The 20,061-nt window shown below is 35.4% G+C and overlaps 1 protein-coding gene across 1 annotated transcript; it reads left to right on the top strand.

The window, feature by feature from the left end:
- The first annotated feature begins 1,437 nt into the window (after positions 1-1,437).
- LOC18436389 (ubiquitin-conjugating enzyme E2 variant 1C) lies at positions 1,438-13,458 on the top strand. Its single transcript, XM_006846409.4, has 4 exons — positions 1,438-1,703; positions 12,620-12,759; positions 12,853-12,978; positions 13,069-13,458. Exons 1-4 carry the CDS (start codon positions 1,670-1,672, stop codon positions 13,207-13,209), a joined length of 441 nt encoding a protein of 146 aa, XP_006846472.1. The 5' UTR covers positions 1,438-1,669; the 3' UTR covers positions 13,210-13,458.
- Positions 13,459-20,061: the final 6,603 nt, after the last annotated feature.

The following is a 20,061-nucleotide window of genomic DNA, read 5'->3' as shown; positions in this document are numbered from 1 at the left end:
AGTTCTTAAGTTTCATGATTCTTTCTTTATCATCACTTGTAATGATCATATTATCAACATAAATGAGTACAACTATTGTACCTGAAGTTCTTTTTTTACAAATGTCGAAGAATATTGTACCTGAAGTTCTAAGAAACCCAACACTCATCAAGGTTGAGCTGAGTTTAGCATACCATGCACTGGGCGATTGGTTAAGTATGTGCAAGACGTTCTTTAATTTGCATACAAGATTTTTCACATTTCCTTTAGGAGGGCTTGGAGGAAAATTCATATAGACTTCTTCTTCAAGGTCACCGTGTAAGAAGGCATTTTTAACATCCATCTGTTGCAAAAACCATTAACAATTAACTTCGAAAGACAAAAAAACTCGAACAATATTTATCTTGACAATTGGTGCAAATGTTTCTTTGTAGTCAATTCCATATGTTTGGGTAAATCTTTTAGCTACTAACCTGACTTTATGTCTATCAATAGATCCACCACTGTTATATGTAATTTTAAAAACCCATCTATATCCAACTGTTTTATTTTCTTTAGGTAACTTGACAATGTCTTAAATATGGTTATTGTCAAGTGCTTCAAGTTCCTTTTTCATGGCTTTCCTATACACATGTTGAGAAATAGTATTTTGAAAATTTATTGGCTCAGAATTATTAAAAATGGATATAAAAAAAGCAAAATAGCTAGGAGAAATATTTTCATGAGAAACATGATTTTGAACAGGATAAGAAACTGTGTGGTAAGTATAAAAATCTTGAAGCCTAAAAGAAAGTTGAGAGATAAGAGAGAATAGACGCCATTTTTTTTTACATTACGAGCATATCCCTTTGGCCCTCTTTTTTATTTATTTTTTAAATTTTACCCTCACTTTCGGAGATTGAAAATCCAAAGTTGCTAATCATCTTTTTTTTAAAAGTGATATTGAAAATCCAATGTCAAACTTGACTTGGGTTTTGAATATATGATGTTATAATGCAACTTCATATATTAAAAATTTGATGTCGAGAGGGAACTTAACATTTTTGACATCTTTTCCTAAAAATGACTTAAAAAAAGAAATACGACTACTAAAGTGCTGGAAATCCAAAGTCGTTCATGACTTCGAATGTTCAACCTCCACAGACCGGAATAAAAAATTACATACTAAAAGGACATGCACGTAAGATATAGAAATTGAGGGGGATTTTTATTTTTTTTGATAATTTTTAAATAAAATATGCGGACAAATTTCTCAAAAAAATAAAAATAATACATATTTGATGAGAATCTTACGTGGACTAGCTCCGTGAGGAACGTAACGGCGAATAACGGATACTTAACGGCGATAATTCACTCAACTTTATAAATTCGGGGGCTTGAGGGGAAAAACAAAATAAAAAATAAAAAATAAAAAATCAGAGGCCTTCCCTTAAAGGAGAGGCCTTCCGTTAATAGAGAGGTCGTCCCTTCATTCTTCCAAATCTTCTGCAAGTCCTCTTCCCTATACTTCTCGCGGTCCTCTGTCGCACCACTCCATACTGCTTAGGGCAAGCAATGTCCGTTGATCCCGATCTTCTAGGTTTTTTCCTTGTATTCTAGCTGTTGATCTGACGGATTGTTGGTTCTGATTGCACAAGAGCCTGGTTGGAGTTCTAAGAGAAGAAATCGTCGAGTGACAGAGAGATCGCCCATGACGATTGGCTCAGGAGGGTCCAGCGTTGTTGGTTAGTCTTCCTTTTGTCTATAATATTTATTTCCTATATTTTTCCATGGGTTTTGGATATGTCCGTTATTTGTATATCTTTTTCCTCTGTATTTGATAAAATTTGTATTTGTTTCTCCCTATGATATTTTTTTTTTGAGTTTAGATATTGACTGTGTCTGGTTTGTGAATATTTGTAGATGTATGATATGTTTTTAATTGGTGTGGTTTGAGTCGCGTTAGAAAATGAATTTTATTTTGTTTAGGGATTTACGTGAATTTCATGTTGTGTTTGAGCTGATTTGATTTGGTTTTTTCCATTCTATTTTTGTAGATGCGAGGTTTGGTCTATTGTTCATAAATTCTGTTTTTTTTTCCTTTGTTTACTTTTGTTTCCATAGTTTAATTTTTTTGATTTTTTGCAATTTAAGACAAATCGTTTCTCTAGCTCATGCTATCCTCATAGGTTTATAGAAACTGCGGCATAATCTGATTTGACGTTTATGGAAAATAGTGGCATAATCTGATGGGACTGCGTGATGTATCCATGTTCGATTTGAGCATTAGATGTACAGAGTTTGGTACGTAAGTTACTCGATAGTTTCATCCCATATTAATTGCATTTGAAAGACTTGAGATTTCCTACAATTTGAGAAAACTTGAGAATATTTGGCGCAGAACTTGCCAAACCCTAACAAAAGTATGTGAATATTTGAAATCCATGTGAATCAGATTATTTTTATGGAGGAAGAGAAACCAATTTGAATGAGTTTATGAATTTTGTGTCAAGTTTTTGAAAGGACTTTGTGATAAAGCACGCGGTATATTTTAAAAATTTTCTTTATTCTTACACCGGCAATATCACTTACAATATCCAATTAAAAATAAACCACTCTTGAAATAAATAAAAATAAATAACAACTAGTTCTCAATTGCTACCTCTTCAAATACAACTCTTTATTCAACAAAAAAAAATCTGACTTATTCCTCTGTGGGAAGAGAAGAGCAAATCACAAATAAATATTTAACGAAGTAAAATTGCTGGAGATTACTATCTCAACAAGATTGGTACACCCCACATTGAGTCTACTCCTTTCGATGGTGCTCGGGATCTATGATCGGTCTCTTGATTCTCCTACTATGACAAAAACCCTGTCAATGACATGTGGATTTCGATCTAGAACCAACTACCTAATACCTCAATGTTTTAGTCTTGTCCAAGCTCCCTTGGCTTGATCTTCAGAGAGATGAGAGATAGAAATCAAATAGAGGAAAAAATCTATTAGCAAGAGGATCTTCCCCTTTGCTACCCACTATAAAAAACCATCAACCCTAGCTTTGGGCCTACCACTTAGGAAACGAGAGAGAAATGAGATATCTAAGTTGGGGCGTGGCCCTCTTGAAGACTTAGAAAGAAAGTAACAACCTTAGGTTGGGGCGTGCCCCTATTAAGAGATCTAGGAGAATGATATTTTTTAGAGTGATTTTTGTGAAGGGGGAGAGTCCTTTTTATAGATTTTTTATGTTTTGGGGTTTGTCATAATTCGTAGGATCAAATCTTGACCGTTGATCTAGGAAGACTTATGGCGTGAGAGATGCGAGTCATCCATTCATTTGATCTACCATCAACATTCAAAGGAAGGTGCTAGAACCTTATCCTTTATTTTCTAAATCTATTTTCATCAAATCTTTAAATAGGAAAAGTATATATCTTACTTTCTATTTTAATATATCCATTTCTTATTTCTTGAATCAAGTAACTTTGATTCAAAAGATTTATTAAATATTTTAAATATTTGAATTTATCATGTAAGTTGGCTATATCCAAAAAGACAAAGCCAACCAACAGGGGATAACCATCACCTGACTAGGTGATCAAGTTAATCCCTATGGGTGGGGTGTGCTACCTTTTGGTGGCCACATGTGGGCTCACCCAATTTCTACATGTGCCAAATTGGGTGGGGTCCACTTGTGGCCACCAAAGAGTGGCATGCATCACCCATAGGGATTAATTTAATTTCCACACGTGCCAAATTGGGTGGGGCCATGTGTGGCCACCAAAAGGTGACCCACCCCACCCATAGGGATTAACTTGATCGCCAAGTAAGGTGTTTATTGGTTTTTTCTTTTTGGATATAACTAGCTTATATGATAAATTCAAATATTTGAAATATTTAGTAAATCGTGTGAATCAATATTACTTGATTCAAGAAGTAAGGACTGAATATATTAAAATAGAAAATAAGATATAGACTTTTTTTATTTAAAGATTTGATGGGAATAAATGTAGGAAAGAGAGGATAAGGTTCTAACACCTTCATTTGAATCTTGATTGTGGATCAAATGAATGGATGACTTACATCTCTCAGCCCACAAGTCTTCTTAGATTGATGGTCAATATTTGATCTTACAAATTATGGCAAACCCTAAGGCATAAAAAATCTATAAAAAGGATTCTCCCCCTACAGCAATCTTTACACCTCTTCTCTCTCTAAGAATTATCTCTCTCCTAGACTCATGAGGGGGACGCCCCAACCTAGGGTTGTTACTTTCTCTCTCGAAGTCCACATCCCAACCTTGGTATCTCATCTCTCTCGTTTCTTAGGTGGTACACCCAAGGCTAGGGTTGGTAGTTTTTTATAGTGGGTAGCAAAGGGGAGGATTCCCTTGCTAGTAGATCTCTCCCTCTCTCGTTGATTTCTATCTCGCATCTATCTAAAGATCAAGCCAAGGGGGCTTGAGCAAGACTAAGGCATTGAGGCATTAGGTAGTTGGTTCTAGATCGAGATCCATATGCCATTGAGAGGGTTTTGTCCATAGTAGGAGAATCAAGAGACCGATCATAGATCTCGAGCACTATCGGAAGGAGGAGACTCGGCGCGGGGTGTACTAAGCCCGTTGAGGTAATCTCTAGCAATTTTACTTCAGCAATTTTACTTCTTTAAATCTTTACTTATGATTTGCTATTCTCTTCCCACAAAGCAATAAGTCTAGTTTCTGATAGTTGAATAAAGAGTTGTACTTGAAGAGGTAGCAATTGAGAACCTGTTGTTATTTATTTTTATTTATTTCAAGAGTGGTTTATTTGTAATTGGATATTGTAAGTGATATTGCCGGTGTAGGAATAAAGACAATTTTTAAAATATATACACTGTGCTTTATCACAAAGTCCTTTCAGTTTCCACAATGCATAATGAAGCTTTGGTATCCTGAGTTCTTTTCTTTCTCTACGTCTTATTGTATGGTAGTAGTTTTTTACTTGAGGGTGCAATGTATTGAACTCAAGTATTTTTGTAAAATATCAACAAACACTATAAGAATGACTGTGTTTTCCCCTTTGCCTCATATTTATCACTCTGTATATTAGTGCTATTTTTCATTCGTGTTACTCTTGCATGTGAAGAATTGGAGTGGTGCAAAGAATTTTATGTATTTTGATTTGATTGCCTTTGCACTTTGTGCTCATTCAACTTATTGGAATTGTCAATTTTTATAAAATGGGCTACTTGTTGTGCAGGCCATGTTGTGTTTAGATATTTGCCATTGTTTGGTATTGGGGCCATCCTGGATGTTGTGATCATTTTAATGGATGGTGCAGATTTTCATTCATATTATCAATGCATGCTTGATTCTAGGTTAGCTCAAGTTAATACACGGTTCACTTTTAATTCAATTTATTAATATTGGAAGGGGCATATGGATGTTAATTTATTTATTTTGATGAGATTCTTTTGATCACATATAGAAACAATATTTTAGTGACCAAAAATGTTTTTAATGGTTCACATATATAAAGTATAAGGAAGATAGCCTATATTTCCCTGAATACCTTAGTGCTGATGCTTCTACCCATATTCAAATAGAATTCTGCAACTCACATAGTTTAGTTTAATTAATCTCAAATTGCATGTGCGGCGTCAGTAAGGCGGTGTAGAATATTGGATTCAACAATGCTTAAACCTGTAAGCCCTTAAAAAAAGTAAGATTGGATGAAATTTTGTCCCATGTTGACAAGTTTTCGTTGTGTTTTTTAAATCTTGAACCTATAATCACTTTGAGTAGTTCATTAGCGGACAATGGTATGGATGCAATTGACAGTGGTATGGATGTAATTGCAGTGGACTTAGTGACCGTTTTTTTGAGAAAGTTAACTTGAGTTGACTTAGTGACTGTTTTTGTTAGACTTTTGTTATTTCTACAGTGGTTTAGCATTCTATGGCAAACTGGCTGTTCTATATTTCAAAAATTAGAATCTACATGTTTGCATTCGACAAATATTTTTTTTTTGATACATGTGTGCATTCGACATATAGGGTGTGAGGAATAGTGTATCCCAGTATGCATTCTGTGACATAGCAATTCCTGGACCTTTGGAGCCTCCACTAATGATGTAGGACAATGTGTCAGATCATGGGCTTAAACCATGCACTCAATTTTTTTATGTCAGACGGACATAGCGGATTTAAGAGATTTGGTTTTTGAGTGGGGTGTGGTTTATAGAAGGTTGTAATTTTATTTTTAGAAGTAAGGTTGAGATGTTCTACACCGTCCTTTTTGTTTGGACAATGTAGATTTGACATGTCTTTTAAACTAGTGTCATTTTAAAAGAGTGTAAAAAAGTGGCACGTCTTTTAAGATAGTGTCAAATCAACACTGTCCAAATTAAAATAGATGGTATAGATTATTGCAACTTTACTTCTACTAGTAAGGTTACAACCTTTTATAAACCTTTTCCTTTAGATTGATCCCACCACTTTTCAGATATAATGTTTACTAATTTCAATACATCCATAGTCCATGCTGACATCATGGTCCAGTTAGTCTGGTTTATCAACTTGTTTACATGCTATTGGACTTGCCATGTGCAAACTAATGTGTGTCATCCTTGAAATTCCACTTGTTTAGGCATGTGCTACTAGCAGTGAAATTTACCCATTTTAATGGTTGGATAAAAAAGGGTTGTATGGCTACTCATTTATATAATACTTTTTGTTAAATGGGAAGGGTATGCGACATCCACTAATCCACTTAGAATACTACTACTCCCTTTTCTTTTCGAAAGTTAATGACTGTCAGTGATGTAATAAGTTATTACAACTTTCAGAGTACGTAGGAGATCGTGTTCCCAAAAAAAAAATTAAAAGAAAAAAAACAACCTATGACATTCTTTCAAGAAAAGAAGTTAAAGAAATGGTTAGATGATAGGGAAGTCACTATGAGATTAAACATCACTTGTGAAAACCAATTTAATAGAAACATGACACATGTCAAAGGAAAGAGGTTGGGAAATCATTAACGAATATAGGGCTTAGAAAGGGGGAAATTAGGAACATGGGATATATTAAGTGATAATCCCCCCCGGTTATTAACTTCTTTACTAATTTAAATAGTTAGAAAACCTTATACAACAATAAATAGAAGAGAATTCTCCCTCTTTCTTCTATCTTTACTCAGATGGAAGAAGCCTTGAGGAAATTCAGTTGCTGCGGTTTTATCTATGAATGCATAAGTTCTTTCTCTTAAGTGATCATAGCCTCTAGAGTTGGTGGTTCTTGCTTGATCGTAAATATACTGTGTCATTTGAATAGAAGTCATGATTTCTCATTATATAGTGCAAATTGGGAATAATTTGGAATTGGCCTATGTGAGTGGTTATTGGTCATCTGGTGAGAAATATTAGTCAAATTTGCTTTCTTAAAAGCTGCTACAACTAAATTATAAGTTTATAAGTACCTAAAACAGTAAAAAATTTACAACAAATATGATGTTAGTTACTTTGAAATGTTTTCTTTTTCCTGTCTGTTTTTGATAAGTAGTTACTTTGTAGATGTTTGAGAGACGACAGACCAAAAAAAAAAAAAATGCTCAATGTTGAGGTATGCTGCCTTTGTGAAAAAATTCTAGATTTTGGAAACTGCTGCTAACCAGCATAAATTCTAGTTTGTGAAAAAAATCCTTGTGATTTTCCATGGAACTTTTAGGAAGCCATGTGTCATACCTGTACTTGTTCGTGCATCATTCAAAGTATTAGGAATTTTTCATATTCCATACTTTCTAATTTTTACATGGAAATTTATCAAATTACCTAGAGATGGCAATTTAACAACCTATCCATATCATCATTATGATCTGAGCCTTATCTCAACTACTTTAGGTCGGCTACATAAATCTTCAAGATTCATGAAAGGATGTGGCGAAGTTTTATGCTGGCTGGCCACCTAACACAACCCTCCTCCTTTCTTTGGGCTTGAGACTGGCATGACTGACTCGGACTGGCCATGGTGGAGTTAATACCCTACCTGAATCTTGTGATTTAATTTCAAAATATCCAATTACCCATAGAGAAACACATGATCTTGAGTTGGAATAGTTGAGAATGACTAGAGTGTTACTTATGGGTATATTGATAAAATTCCCATTTTTAATGATGAAAATTAAGAAAATGATATAATTTCGTAATTAGATAAAAGAAAATTTAAGGAATCAATATAAATTTGATAATTTTTTAGAAATTATTTATCTATTAGTACTCTATTGTCTATGGATTAATTATTTTTCGTACCTCCTATTTTACATCGATAATTTATTAACTGCTAAGAATTCGTAATAAAAAATAACATTGACGAAAATATAAAAAATACAAAAAATTAGCAATAAAGAAGAAGAAAACTTGTTTTAATCCTATAAATGTGTAAATCAAGGACACTATATGGAGACTTTGAGAGAGAATATAGAATCCAAACTTCCACATCTTCCATATTCTTGATTTTTAAAAAGGCAGAATTTCTTTGAAACAATATAGATTTCTTGATTAAAAGAAATTAAGATGGTGTCATATTTCTTCTTTTAAAGAAAGAATTAAGTGAACTTCAAAAATTTTAAATTTGTCTTAATCCTATACATGTTATAAGGAGGGAGTCCGTCTTTGAAAGTGACTTGGATTCTTAAGTAGTGATTAACTGTTTTTCATCGCTTCGCACTTCTTTTAGTGATTAACCTCTTTTATATATGATGGCTCTCTCCATAATAGGATAATATATAACTCTATTTTCTAATGTTTAAGATAAAGTATGAAGCTATGATTTTTTTGATGATGACACACACTTACGTCTAAATAAATTTAGTAGGGATTGTGTGCTATAAGACCACTCACTTTTGGTACAAGGTCATAATTACTCTTAGCCATTGGATGTGAAATCTAACAGATTGAACTTCGTGACAATATTCCATAAACTTTATTTTAGACCAGTCAATGGCACATCCATATCAACCGATGTAACATCTAATGGCCAATAGTGATTATGATCTCCTTATACCAAAAGTTAGGGAATTCAAACAGCTAGTGTTTTATCCTTCATTGGTAACTGCCTAAATGCTGCCACTTGGAGGATAATAATCAGAACCCCTACCCTTCACAGCAGAATGGGGTCCTTCTTTGTCCAATCAGTGCTGTGTAGAGAAATCTTGGTGAGAGCATCCTGATGACTTGAGACCCAAAACCTTAGATTTGATCAACGATTTAAAACTGGGTGATAATACACATCTCTGAATCTAGATGGCTAAATACTCTCGAGCGCTCTCAGAATGCTCAATGCAAAAGTCTCCTTGGCACACCAGATGCCCTTCAAGGAATTACTTATCACCAATGCTATCCCATACCTATATCCAACTCTACTACAATTTATGGGAGGAGGTATGAAGACTGATACAAAGAATGCATTCTCTACTAAATGGCTCCTGAAAGGCTTCAAATTCTCTCAGCTTTCTCTCTAGTGTCGACAATGCAGACATCCTTAGACATCTAGTATCATATTGGCCTTCCGCTGATGTTATCAGCACTAAGTTCGGGGAGCATCCACCTGGTTTCTTTCTTAGTATCATCTCTCAAAATGAGTGAAATTAGTGCTCAAAGAAAGGAAAACATTACATTATCTATGGATATATTAACACTAATTCTATTCAAATATCTTATTGATAAACTGGTAATATGGTTATTTGCTATTAATTTTGGCCAATTAACCTGTTATTCGTCTCAAATTATTGTGTTGCTTGAATGTTAGGTCTTTAAAGCATTTTATTTTCTTGGTTGTATCTTAGATGCAATTTGTTGTTTCCATACTCTGCATGGTTGTTATTAAACAAAAACATTCTTCTTGGAATTGATCTTTTGGCAAGGGTAGTTGCCTAAGGCCTAAGAGATATGAAAGTTACTTGATACCTGTGCTAATTATGCCTTTGCAGCATAATGTCTTGTGGCTTTTCTTTATGATTGAATTGGGAGATACTGATGGTGTTCATGTTTTAGGGAAGTCTATTATTTAATTCCAGTTTAGTCGCAATTTTTGTGTTAGTTCTTGGTGTTATTACTGATGTATACAATTCAAACATTCTTCAAACTGATTTTTCATTGGCATCTCTTTGCTTATCTGCGACTATACTAGGCTGATCCTCAAAGCATACTGCAGGCTCATTTGAATCATTACAATGCCTTTTCATGTCTCTTTTACTCTTCTTTTTCTCAGATTGTTTGCATGAAGCTTTTTAATTATCCTTTAGGTTAACATCTGCCACACACTGTTACATATGCATTTGTTCTTAAGCATGCACGCATCCATCTTGATAAGCTTTAGAGGAGCATTATGCTGTTGTAATGGCTTGCAGCTGTAGTCATAATTGTGCCTGCAAATCATAACGTCTTTTTCTAAAACAAGCCAGATTGAGAAAAGGGTAAATTATGAGCATCTCCTTTTTGTTTGTTTTTTCATAGTGCCAAGAGATATTCTTTTTATTTATATCACAGCTGTTGTAAAGTTCTTTTGAACCTCTTATTATGCGTTTTTGAACTTGGCATCTTGTTATTTGAGTCTTCCCACCCTTTCAAGATTCTTCTAACTTTTACTAGTAAATAGGACCCACCCATAAAGATTTAGAATCAAGATGCTGCAGTCTTTTCAGTGCCACTCAGTGTTTCAAAAAGCGCTAGGCACCGAGGCGACCATGGGGGTCTAGGCTGCCTAGAACCTAGGCGGCCTAGTTGAAAAAAAAAAAAAAAAAAAAAAAAAAACTGATGACTAAAAATGAGAAACTAGAAATTATAAAGTAGAAACGAAAAATAAGAAAGAGAATATATACAGAAATTCAAAAAATATACAGTTTATGAGACTATGACCCATTAGTCAACACTCAACACAACAGTCAATACTCAACACCAAGAGTCTTTAGTCATCATTATCATCATCATCATCAGAAAGAATAGGGTAAGCTTCATCATATGTATCAAAATCGAGGCCATCATCACATCTCCCTCTTCAATATAACGTTCGTCCTCTTCTGTTTCTTCTGAATCTGTCTCTTCCTCATCCTCATCCTCTTCTTCTACCACCCTCTTACTAGTATGTGCAGATGAGGCCTTAGGAGTCTTGGCTGCTTTACCATTTTCTATCTTTTTGTGCTTCCCTGAACTCAAATATTGTATAATTTCCTCCCTGGTAGTGTCAGGAACATTTTTACACGGGGGCAACATCCCCTTTAATACCAGCAAGTTAGTTTTTAAATCGGTAAATTCCGCCATTAGTATCCTTTCCACCATAATTATATTTAATATGATTTTTGTCATTCGGATTTGGGTTATAACCATACTTCCAACGCGAATCACCACTTCTAGAAGAACCTGGAGAAGATATTTTCATAGAACAAGGCTCATCTTCATCATTTTCTGGCTCTTTAACATTCAGAAGTTGTCAATTCTCATCTCAAATAGCTTTAGGAACCTTTTCACAAGAAACAACATTCCCTTTAATACCAGCAAGGTGTTTCTTGAATCAGTTAATACCCCAATTGGTATCTTTTTCACAAAAATTACACCTTATACAATTTTTATCATTTGGTTTTGGGTTATAACTATACTTCCAACCCGGATCACTTCTTCTAGAAGTAGCAAAATAGATCTATTCAAATGACAAGGATTTTGTTCCCGTGTTTGTTTTACAAAACTCATATATTGCTTAATCTCCTCTTTAATAGCTTCAGGAACATTTTTACAAGGGGCAACATTCCCTTTTTTACCGGCAAGATGTTTCTTAAATCAGTTTATGCCCTTTTTTGTATTTTTTTCACAAACTTTGCATCTAATGCAATTTTTGTCATTTGGATTCGGGTTATATCCATATTTCCAAGCCGGATCTCCATTTCGACTAGATCCTGAAGAAAACATCTCAAAATAAAACAAGCAATCTAAAAAATAAAGTTTTGCACTTACTTTGATTGCTCGAATTCTAAACTCCCACCTTTGATATGTTTTCTGGTGCTAAAATAATAAAGAACACCCTCTAATAGGATTATAAAACTTTAAAACTAAATCAAATCTACCTGGGTGATGTTTGGATCCATTTTCTGTAATTTTTAGAAACACTTCGATCCAATGAAAGTCAGAAAATGATGTTTTCTTGAGCTTTTTTTCTCCTTAAAATGGGTTCTTGTGGGTTTAGGTTTCAAATGAGCCTAAAACCTATCCATTGAAACCCTTTATATTTAAAAAAAAAACAATTGAAACAAAAAAAAAAAAAGAAAGTTCCGCCCATAGGTGGGGCGCAGGCTCTGGGTGTTGGGTGGCGGCCCTACCTAGTTTGGCCGCCTAGGCCTAGGCGATGCGCCCAGGCCTTTTGGACCACCTAGGAGGTTGCTTAGGCATTGGGCGGTCCACTTTTTTGAACATTGGTGCCACTCAAGGGCTGGATATGGATGGGCTATTACGGTTGCTTAATTTAACCCATTATGACCTTATTATAGAGCATGAATTCCCTTTAAATGTGTCATCCCTCACACGACAATGCATTTGGATTATTATGTTAGTAAGACTAACGAACTCTTCGGTTAGGGGAAATGAAATAATTTTCCATTTGTGTGAAATATCACTCCATTTTGTTATGTTGTTTTTAGTTCCTCGGAACTTCAGACTGCTTGAAGAGCTCGAAAGGGGAGAGAAAGGCATTGGTGATGGGACTGTTAGCTATGGAATGGATGATGGGGATGACATATACATGCGCTCATGGACTGGCACGATAATTGGACCCCACAACGTATGAGAATTTCATTCTCAAACCCTGTCTCTCTAAAGGGACACATCTCGTGAACTTAATGAATTCTTTCTAACCCTTTTGTTCTTGTTGCAGTCTGTTCATGAAGGGCGCATTTATCAGCTAAAGCTCTTCTGCGACAAAGATTATCCTGAGAAACCTCCTAGTGTTAGGTTCCACTCCCGGATAAACATGACTTGCGTTAATCACGAGACAGGAGTGGTAAGATGGGGACTACACCCAACCACAAAGCTCTTGGTATCATATGGTTAGTATGGTTGGTTTGACTTGAACCCTATCTTTCACTTTCAGGTTGAGCCGAAGAAGTTTGGGATGTTATCGAATTGGCAACGTGAGTACACAATGGAGGATATATTGACTAATTTGAAGAGGGAAATGGCAGCACCTCATAACCGTAAACTGGTTCAGCCCCCGGAAGGTACTTTCTTTTAAGGTGGCTATTGGGGGAAAGACTTCAGGAATTATGTTTGATGAAATGGTTTGCTAGGTAGTACTGCTACGTATATATGTGGTTTCAAGGGGGATGGAACGCTTGTTTTAAATTTTAAGGAAAACGCAAGCTGTTAGCTGTTCTGCTTCATTTAATCTTCTCTCATTAGGGATTGAAAGAGGGAAGGTTGTAACTATTTTGGTCTGCAACTCTTTATATTTCCAAGCATGGGGCACTTTGTTTTGTGATTCTCTTCGCTTCTTCCATTTGTAACTCCTACAATGGAGATTTTAAGAGCATACCAAAAACTCCTCTCAAGTACCGGCTGGGTCTGAGTGAAGTTATCTGGTTTGGGTATTAAGAAAAAAAAGAAAAAAAAGAAAAAATATTGGAAGTTACAAAACTGAGAAAATGAGGCATAAAACACAGTAATTAAAAGAGCTTGTATACTATGCTCCCACGAGAGCATCCTCTTCATCTACTTTAGTTTTATTTGGGATGATTTTTTTGATCTTGAGTTTTGGGATTTAGCTAAGAATGATTAGATGGCCATGCAATTTTTTGGTTGAATTTTTGAGTTTTCTAACATTTAGATTTCACCTTTTAACAATGGATGAAGTTTCAATAGGGCCAAGGCTTTATGAACCTCACCTCAAATCTTCATCCGGAAGGCACTTTCGGCATTGGAAATTTTTGTGGTGGCTCTAAAATTAATTTTCAACATCAGCAATAAAATTGGAAACTAAAAAATGGTACAGGTCTTTAGGATCTTGTGGATTTATGAACACCTTTTTAAGGGTAAATGGATGGTCTAAATGATTTGTTGCAATACGGACTATTTTTATAGTTTGAAATCTGAACTTTTTAACATAACCCTATGATCTATTTAAAGGTTTTTCAAGACTTGAATTGTAATTTTTGATGAGTTTCAAGGGGACTGTACTTATTTTGATCGGGCAGCAACCCCATTTTCCTTTAAAAATTGGAGGAGCAATTAGGAATTTGACAAAGACAAAGTGCTTATCTTCACGTCCCCTTCTTTAAAGTCCATATCAATTATTCTTATTAAGGCTTTAAATCATGAGGAATTCGGTCAAGAAAGTAACATAATGAACACAACTCTTTATAGTGAGGCAGGACAGGGGGTACGGAATGTCTCATCTGCCAATGCTAATTCGGGACCAACAATCCAAGGTCTTAACTCAATTTAAGTCTTCTCATATTTTAGTTTCAGACCAGTCAAGGAACTGATACTCCTCAAAATTAATACAATAAACCATCTTATTGGGGGATAAGTTATTGTTCCGACATGCATACTCCATTAGCTGCTTAAGGCATTTAGAATAGGGCCATCAAGTAGTGTTCAAAATGCTAGTGGTACATGACTTTGAAAACTGTCATTTTCATAGAAATTTCCTCAAAACCAGACTGTCATTTTCATAGAAATGAATATGCATTCCAGTGGTAGAGCCTTGAGAATGGAACCTCTTGTGTTGTATGCCTCATGACCAATCTCACAAACCTCAAAATGAGCGGGTAACCCATGTTCATCAGAGAATTGGTGTGCCATGTGTATTTGCATTTTCAATATTAAGGATCTCTCTTTGGAAAAGTGTTGGCAAGCCCGAGTTCGATTAACGATCTCGGAAAATCATGACAATGCATGCCCATGCCTCCATGACTGAAGTCAAATAAGTCCTTTCAAAACCAATCAAAAAATAAAACAAAATTCATACATACATAAAGCAGCATATATGATTTATTAGGATGATTAATAGCCTCAAACCAAATGAAATTAATTTTAAAATGATGCTATCTACTATTCCATTCCCACATTTGGAAACAAAAGCGTCTGCATTTTCTTCCCAACAACCACATATTACAATTAAATGAAATGGCAAAGCCAAATAACTCATACTTTAAGGGAAAAATATTCCAAGTTCCTAAGAACAGATAAAATTTCATCTTTCCAGAGGAAAATTGTGATGAACGCCCTAAAAACAAGATACCACTTTAAGAGAAAAAATATTCCAAGTTCCTAAGAACACATAAAATTGCATCTTTCTAGAAATGAAAATTATGATGAACACCATAAAAGAAAGATCAGAAATCCGGCCCAATTATAGTTAAGCTTAATTATTATCTCCATACCAAGAGGATATGGACATCAATTATAATCTCTAATTTAAATGTGAGGTTCATTTGTTATGCATGTAAAGAAGCACTGGAAGATTGGTGTAGTCCAATGCATAGAAATGGGGTTTGTGTATGCCAAAACAGAGGGTTGAATTGTGCGTGCACCTCCGACCTTGCTGTTGACTATATAGAAAAGAGAAAAGCAGAAATAAGATCTAAATTGATTCCTTCCTTTGTTGGGTTTATGTAGCCATTAAAAGTCTTATGAGTGTGCAATGAAAAATATAGTGGAACATAAATTTAGTGGGAGTGTGGTCCCTCGATGATCATACTAAGAAAATAATATTTGCTAATACCGGACTGTACTTGACGATCTAGGCCAGTCTGTTGGAAAACCAAAGGTACCTGGGCATAAAGAATAAAACGAGAAGGGTTTTTGGGTTAGCCCTTGATGAGGTCGGAGCTTATGCCTAGATGAGTGAGCCGAGGGACTGTGTGACCTTTGTGTGTGATGGTATGCCTACAGAGACAGAGGCCAAAACCTCATCCATGATCCATCACACGGTATACATATCGATAGATCGTTCGGAAAAGCCTGTTATCCACCTTTTGGGTGAAGTCTATGTATGTGCGAGATATACCCCTATGCACCATAGAGCTATGGTCGCATCAGATCGTGGTGACCTTGATTCGTCTCTAGGGGAGGACCTGTAATCCACAGACTGAGATTCTGACCCATTGACTCATCGGACAGACTTTAGTGACCGTTAATGAGCCATTACTTGGACTGTGGGTCATAAGAAACATTGGGTCGGTTCGATAAAACAAGTGTGGTCTGTAGTCTACAGTTGAAGATGGAGTACCCCATAATTACACATTGAATTTCTAAAACCATATGGATCATTTTCCCATCATATTAATTTAATTATGTTCATTTTATTATTGAAATGATTTTAGTTTTATTATTTGAATTTTTATGAATATCTCAATATTTTGTTTATGACTTTTGGACTTATAAAAATGCAGTCATTGATTTTACAAAGTTATAAAAAATTCAAATTTATATTAATTTTTTTTAAAAATCCCATGGGAGCCCATAGCGCATATGGGCCCACCATGTGGCATGTGGGTGGGGGCCCACATGGGTGGCACCCCCCACCCCTTTGGATTCCTTTTTGATAGATTTGTATTCAAGTTATTTAAATATGGAAAGTGTATCTTATGACATATGGTCAATTTGTAGTATAGTAAATGTTGACCATATCGTATCTATTTAAGATAGTAAATATTAACTTGATATTTCTTGATATATTCTTATAGAATATATGAGATGGATAATGCAATTTTATGGAATGCATGATATCTTTAATGGATTTAATTTATTTAAATATATTAATGAGAAAATGGTCTAAAAAAAGGGAGATAATGATTCATGCACCTTTCGTAATGTTGATGGCCTATATATGGAATGGATGATTCATATCTCTCACCCCACAAGTCACCTTGATCAACGGTCCATATTCAATCTCAAGAAAGAGACAAACTATGAGAAACCTTAAAGAAACCCTAGATCTAAATTTCACTATAAATAGGGGTGTTCTCCCCTCCATCTCTACACACATCTCTCTCTCCCATAACCTCTCTCTCTCTCTCCTCCTTAGGGGCACACTCCTCTCTCTCCTTAGGCTTTCTCTCTTTAACCCTCTCTTTTTCTCTCTCTCTTAAGTTCCATAGGGGGCACGCCCTAACCCTAGGTCTACTACTCTCTCTCTCTTGACATAACGATACTAAGGGTTTGGGAAATCAGAGTTAAAGCTTTAGTTAATTTTGGGATTAGGATTTTATAGAGATTTAAGGGTGGTTACTTAGTTTGGCCGAAATTAGCTATCTTGATTCGAGATTGAAGCTAGACCACTGATCTTGCACTATTGGATGCGGTGACTCGGTGTGGGGTGTAATAAGCCCGGTTGAGGTAATCTCTGACATCTTCTCTTTTACTTTATTGCTATTTTATTTTATATTCTCAAGCATAGTATTAGGTTGAATAAATGGCATCAAGTGGTTGAGTTTTATTTTATTGTTGTGCTGTTTTATTTTGAAATATTTATTGATTGTAATAAGATCATTTGTAAGTAATCTTTTTGCCAAAATTTTTAAAAAAGGGGTGATTATTATCATTAAAAAAAAAAAATTATATTCCCTAGCAAAATATCATATAGGTCTTTTTTTTATTGGTATCAGAGCTGGTTTTACTTGCTTGCCATTAGGAGTCTTTTCTTATTTTTCTTTGTTTGAGAATAGAAAGGTATGACTGCTCCTACTTTCATCTCAGAGATTTTGAAAGCTGAAAAGTTTGATGGGACCAACTTTGCTTCATGGAAAAGAAAAATCAAATTTGTGCTCTATGAGGAAACCTTGCATGAGGTATTCTTTGAGAACCGACCTCGTCGTCCAACTGACGACTCATATCAAGAAATCAAATATGAGTATGGCAATTGGAAGAGGAGGAATTTGAGATGTAAACACATTCTTTTGTTTGCCAAGACTGACTCATATGCTTCTGAGTATGAGTCAATCTATACTGCAAGTGAGATTTATGATAAACTTGAGAGAGAATATGCTAAACCCTCTCTTATGAAGCAAACCATGGCTATGAGGATGTATAATGAGTTAAAGATGATAGAAGGTACCAAGTTTATAAATTATGTGTATGTCTTTCGCGCACTAGTCAGAGAGCTAGAAGATACATGCATGAAACCCAATGAATCTATGCAAGTGATTCATCTTATGAATTCACTTCCTAATTCATGAGAGACTTTTATATCTTCACTCTCTGCTAGAAGAAAGGCACCAAAAGTAGAGGAGCTCATCACGACAATCAAATCAGAAGAGGAGAAGAGGAATTCAAGGCAAACTCCAAGGGATGCTGTACATATGGTAAAATCTTCACCCTTTTTTAAATTTAAGAAATGAAAGGGAATAAATTATTTTGGAAAGAAAAAAGATTTCAAAGGAGAGATTTTGGAAATAAGGGAGCAAGGAGAGAGACTCGAACTTGCGTTATTTGCAAGAAGATGGGTCATAGCCAATAATTGTCAGTTCAACAAATCTGGAGGGACCAACAAGGAATTGACATGTGTGGTTTTTGAGTCTATGTTGGCTGACCCCAAGGGAGCCTCTTGGTGCTTTGACTTGGGAGCTACGACCCATGTCAGAAACACCAATGATGCTTTCCGTTCTTTCACTCCCATGAGGGCAGGACAATAGCATATTTACATGGGAGGAAAGCAGAAGACTGATGTACTTGGAGTTATAGATTTTGGTTGAAATTGAAGAGTGGGAGCACCTTGATCCTGAAGCAAGCACTTTATGCTCCTGATATGGGGAAGTGCTTGGTTTCGGTTCCTAAGATATCTACGACTGGATTCATAACCACTTTCATTGGGGACCTTCAAAGGCCAAGTGTGAGATGTTGGGTTTATGTGGCCATTAAAGGCCTTATGAGTGTGTAATGAAAAAACATAGTTGAACATAAACTCAGTGGGAGTGTGGTCCCTTGAGAACCATACTAAGCAAATGATGCTTGCTGATACCGGATTGTGCTTGACGATCTATGCCAGTCGGTTGAAAAACCCAAGGTACTTAGGCATAAAGAATAAATTGAGAAGGGTTTTTGGGTTAGCCCTTGATGAGGTCAGAGCTTATGCCTAGATGAGTGAGCCAAGAGACTGTGTGACCCTTGTGTGTGATGGTAGGCCTACAAAGATAGGGGCAAAAACCTCATCCATGATCCATCACACGGCATACATATCAATCGATCGTTCAGGAATGTCAGTTATCTACCTTTTGGGTGAAGCATATGTATGTGCGAGATATACCCCTATGCGCCATAGAGCTGTGGTCACATCAGGTCGTGGTGACCTTGACTCGTCTCTAGGGGAGGACATGTAATCCATAGACTGGGATTGCGACCCCCCTTGACTTATTGGGCAGACTTTGGTGACCCGCTAATGAGCCCTTGCTTAGATTGTGGGTCATGGAAAACACTGGGTCGGTTCGATAAAACAAGTATGGTCAGTAGTCTGCAGTTGAAGATTGAGTTCCCCATAATTTTAGATTGAATTCCTAAAACCATATGGATCCTTTTCTTATCATATTAATATAATTGTGTTCATTTTATTATTAAAATGATTTTAGTTTTATTATTTGAATTTTTATGAATATCTCAATATTTTATTTATGATTTTTGGACTTATAAAAATACAGTTATTGATTTTACAAAGTTATAAAAAATTCAAATATATATTAATCTTTTTTTAAAATTTCATAGGGGCCCATAGTGCACATGGGCCCACAATGTGGTTTGTAGGTGGGGGCCCACATGTGCCACATAGGGGTGGCACGCCCCACCCCTTTGGATTCCTTTTTGATAGCTTTGTGTTCAAGTTACTTAAATGTGGAAAGTGTATCCTATGACATTTGGTCAATTTGTAATATAGTAAATATTGACTATATCTTATCGATTTAATATAGTAAATATTAACTTGATAGTTCTTGATATGTTCTTATGGAATATATGAGATGGATAATGCAATTTTATGGAATGCATGATATCTTTAATGGATTTAATTTATTTAAATATATTGATGGGAAAATGGTTTAAGGAAAAGGGGATAATGGTTCATGCAGTTGATGGTCCATCTATGAAATAAATGGCT

The sequence above is a fragment of the Amborella trichopoda genome, chromosome 9 (genome assembly GCF_054954075.1).
Source record: "Amborella trichopoda isolate Santa Cruz 75 chromosome 9, AtrichopodaSantaCruz75HAP2 v2.0, whole genome shotgun sequence".
NCBI classification, from domain to species: domain Eukaryota; kingdom Viridiplantae; phylum Streptophyta; class Magnoliopsida; order Amborellales; family Amborellaceae; genus Amborella; species Amborella trichopoda.
Note: the sequence above shows the minus strand (reverse complement) of the source record. Positions and strands in the feature narration are given on the sequence as shown.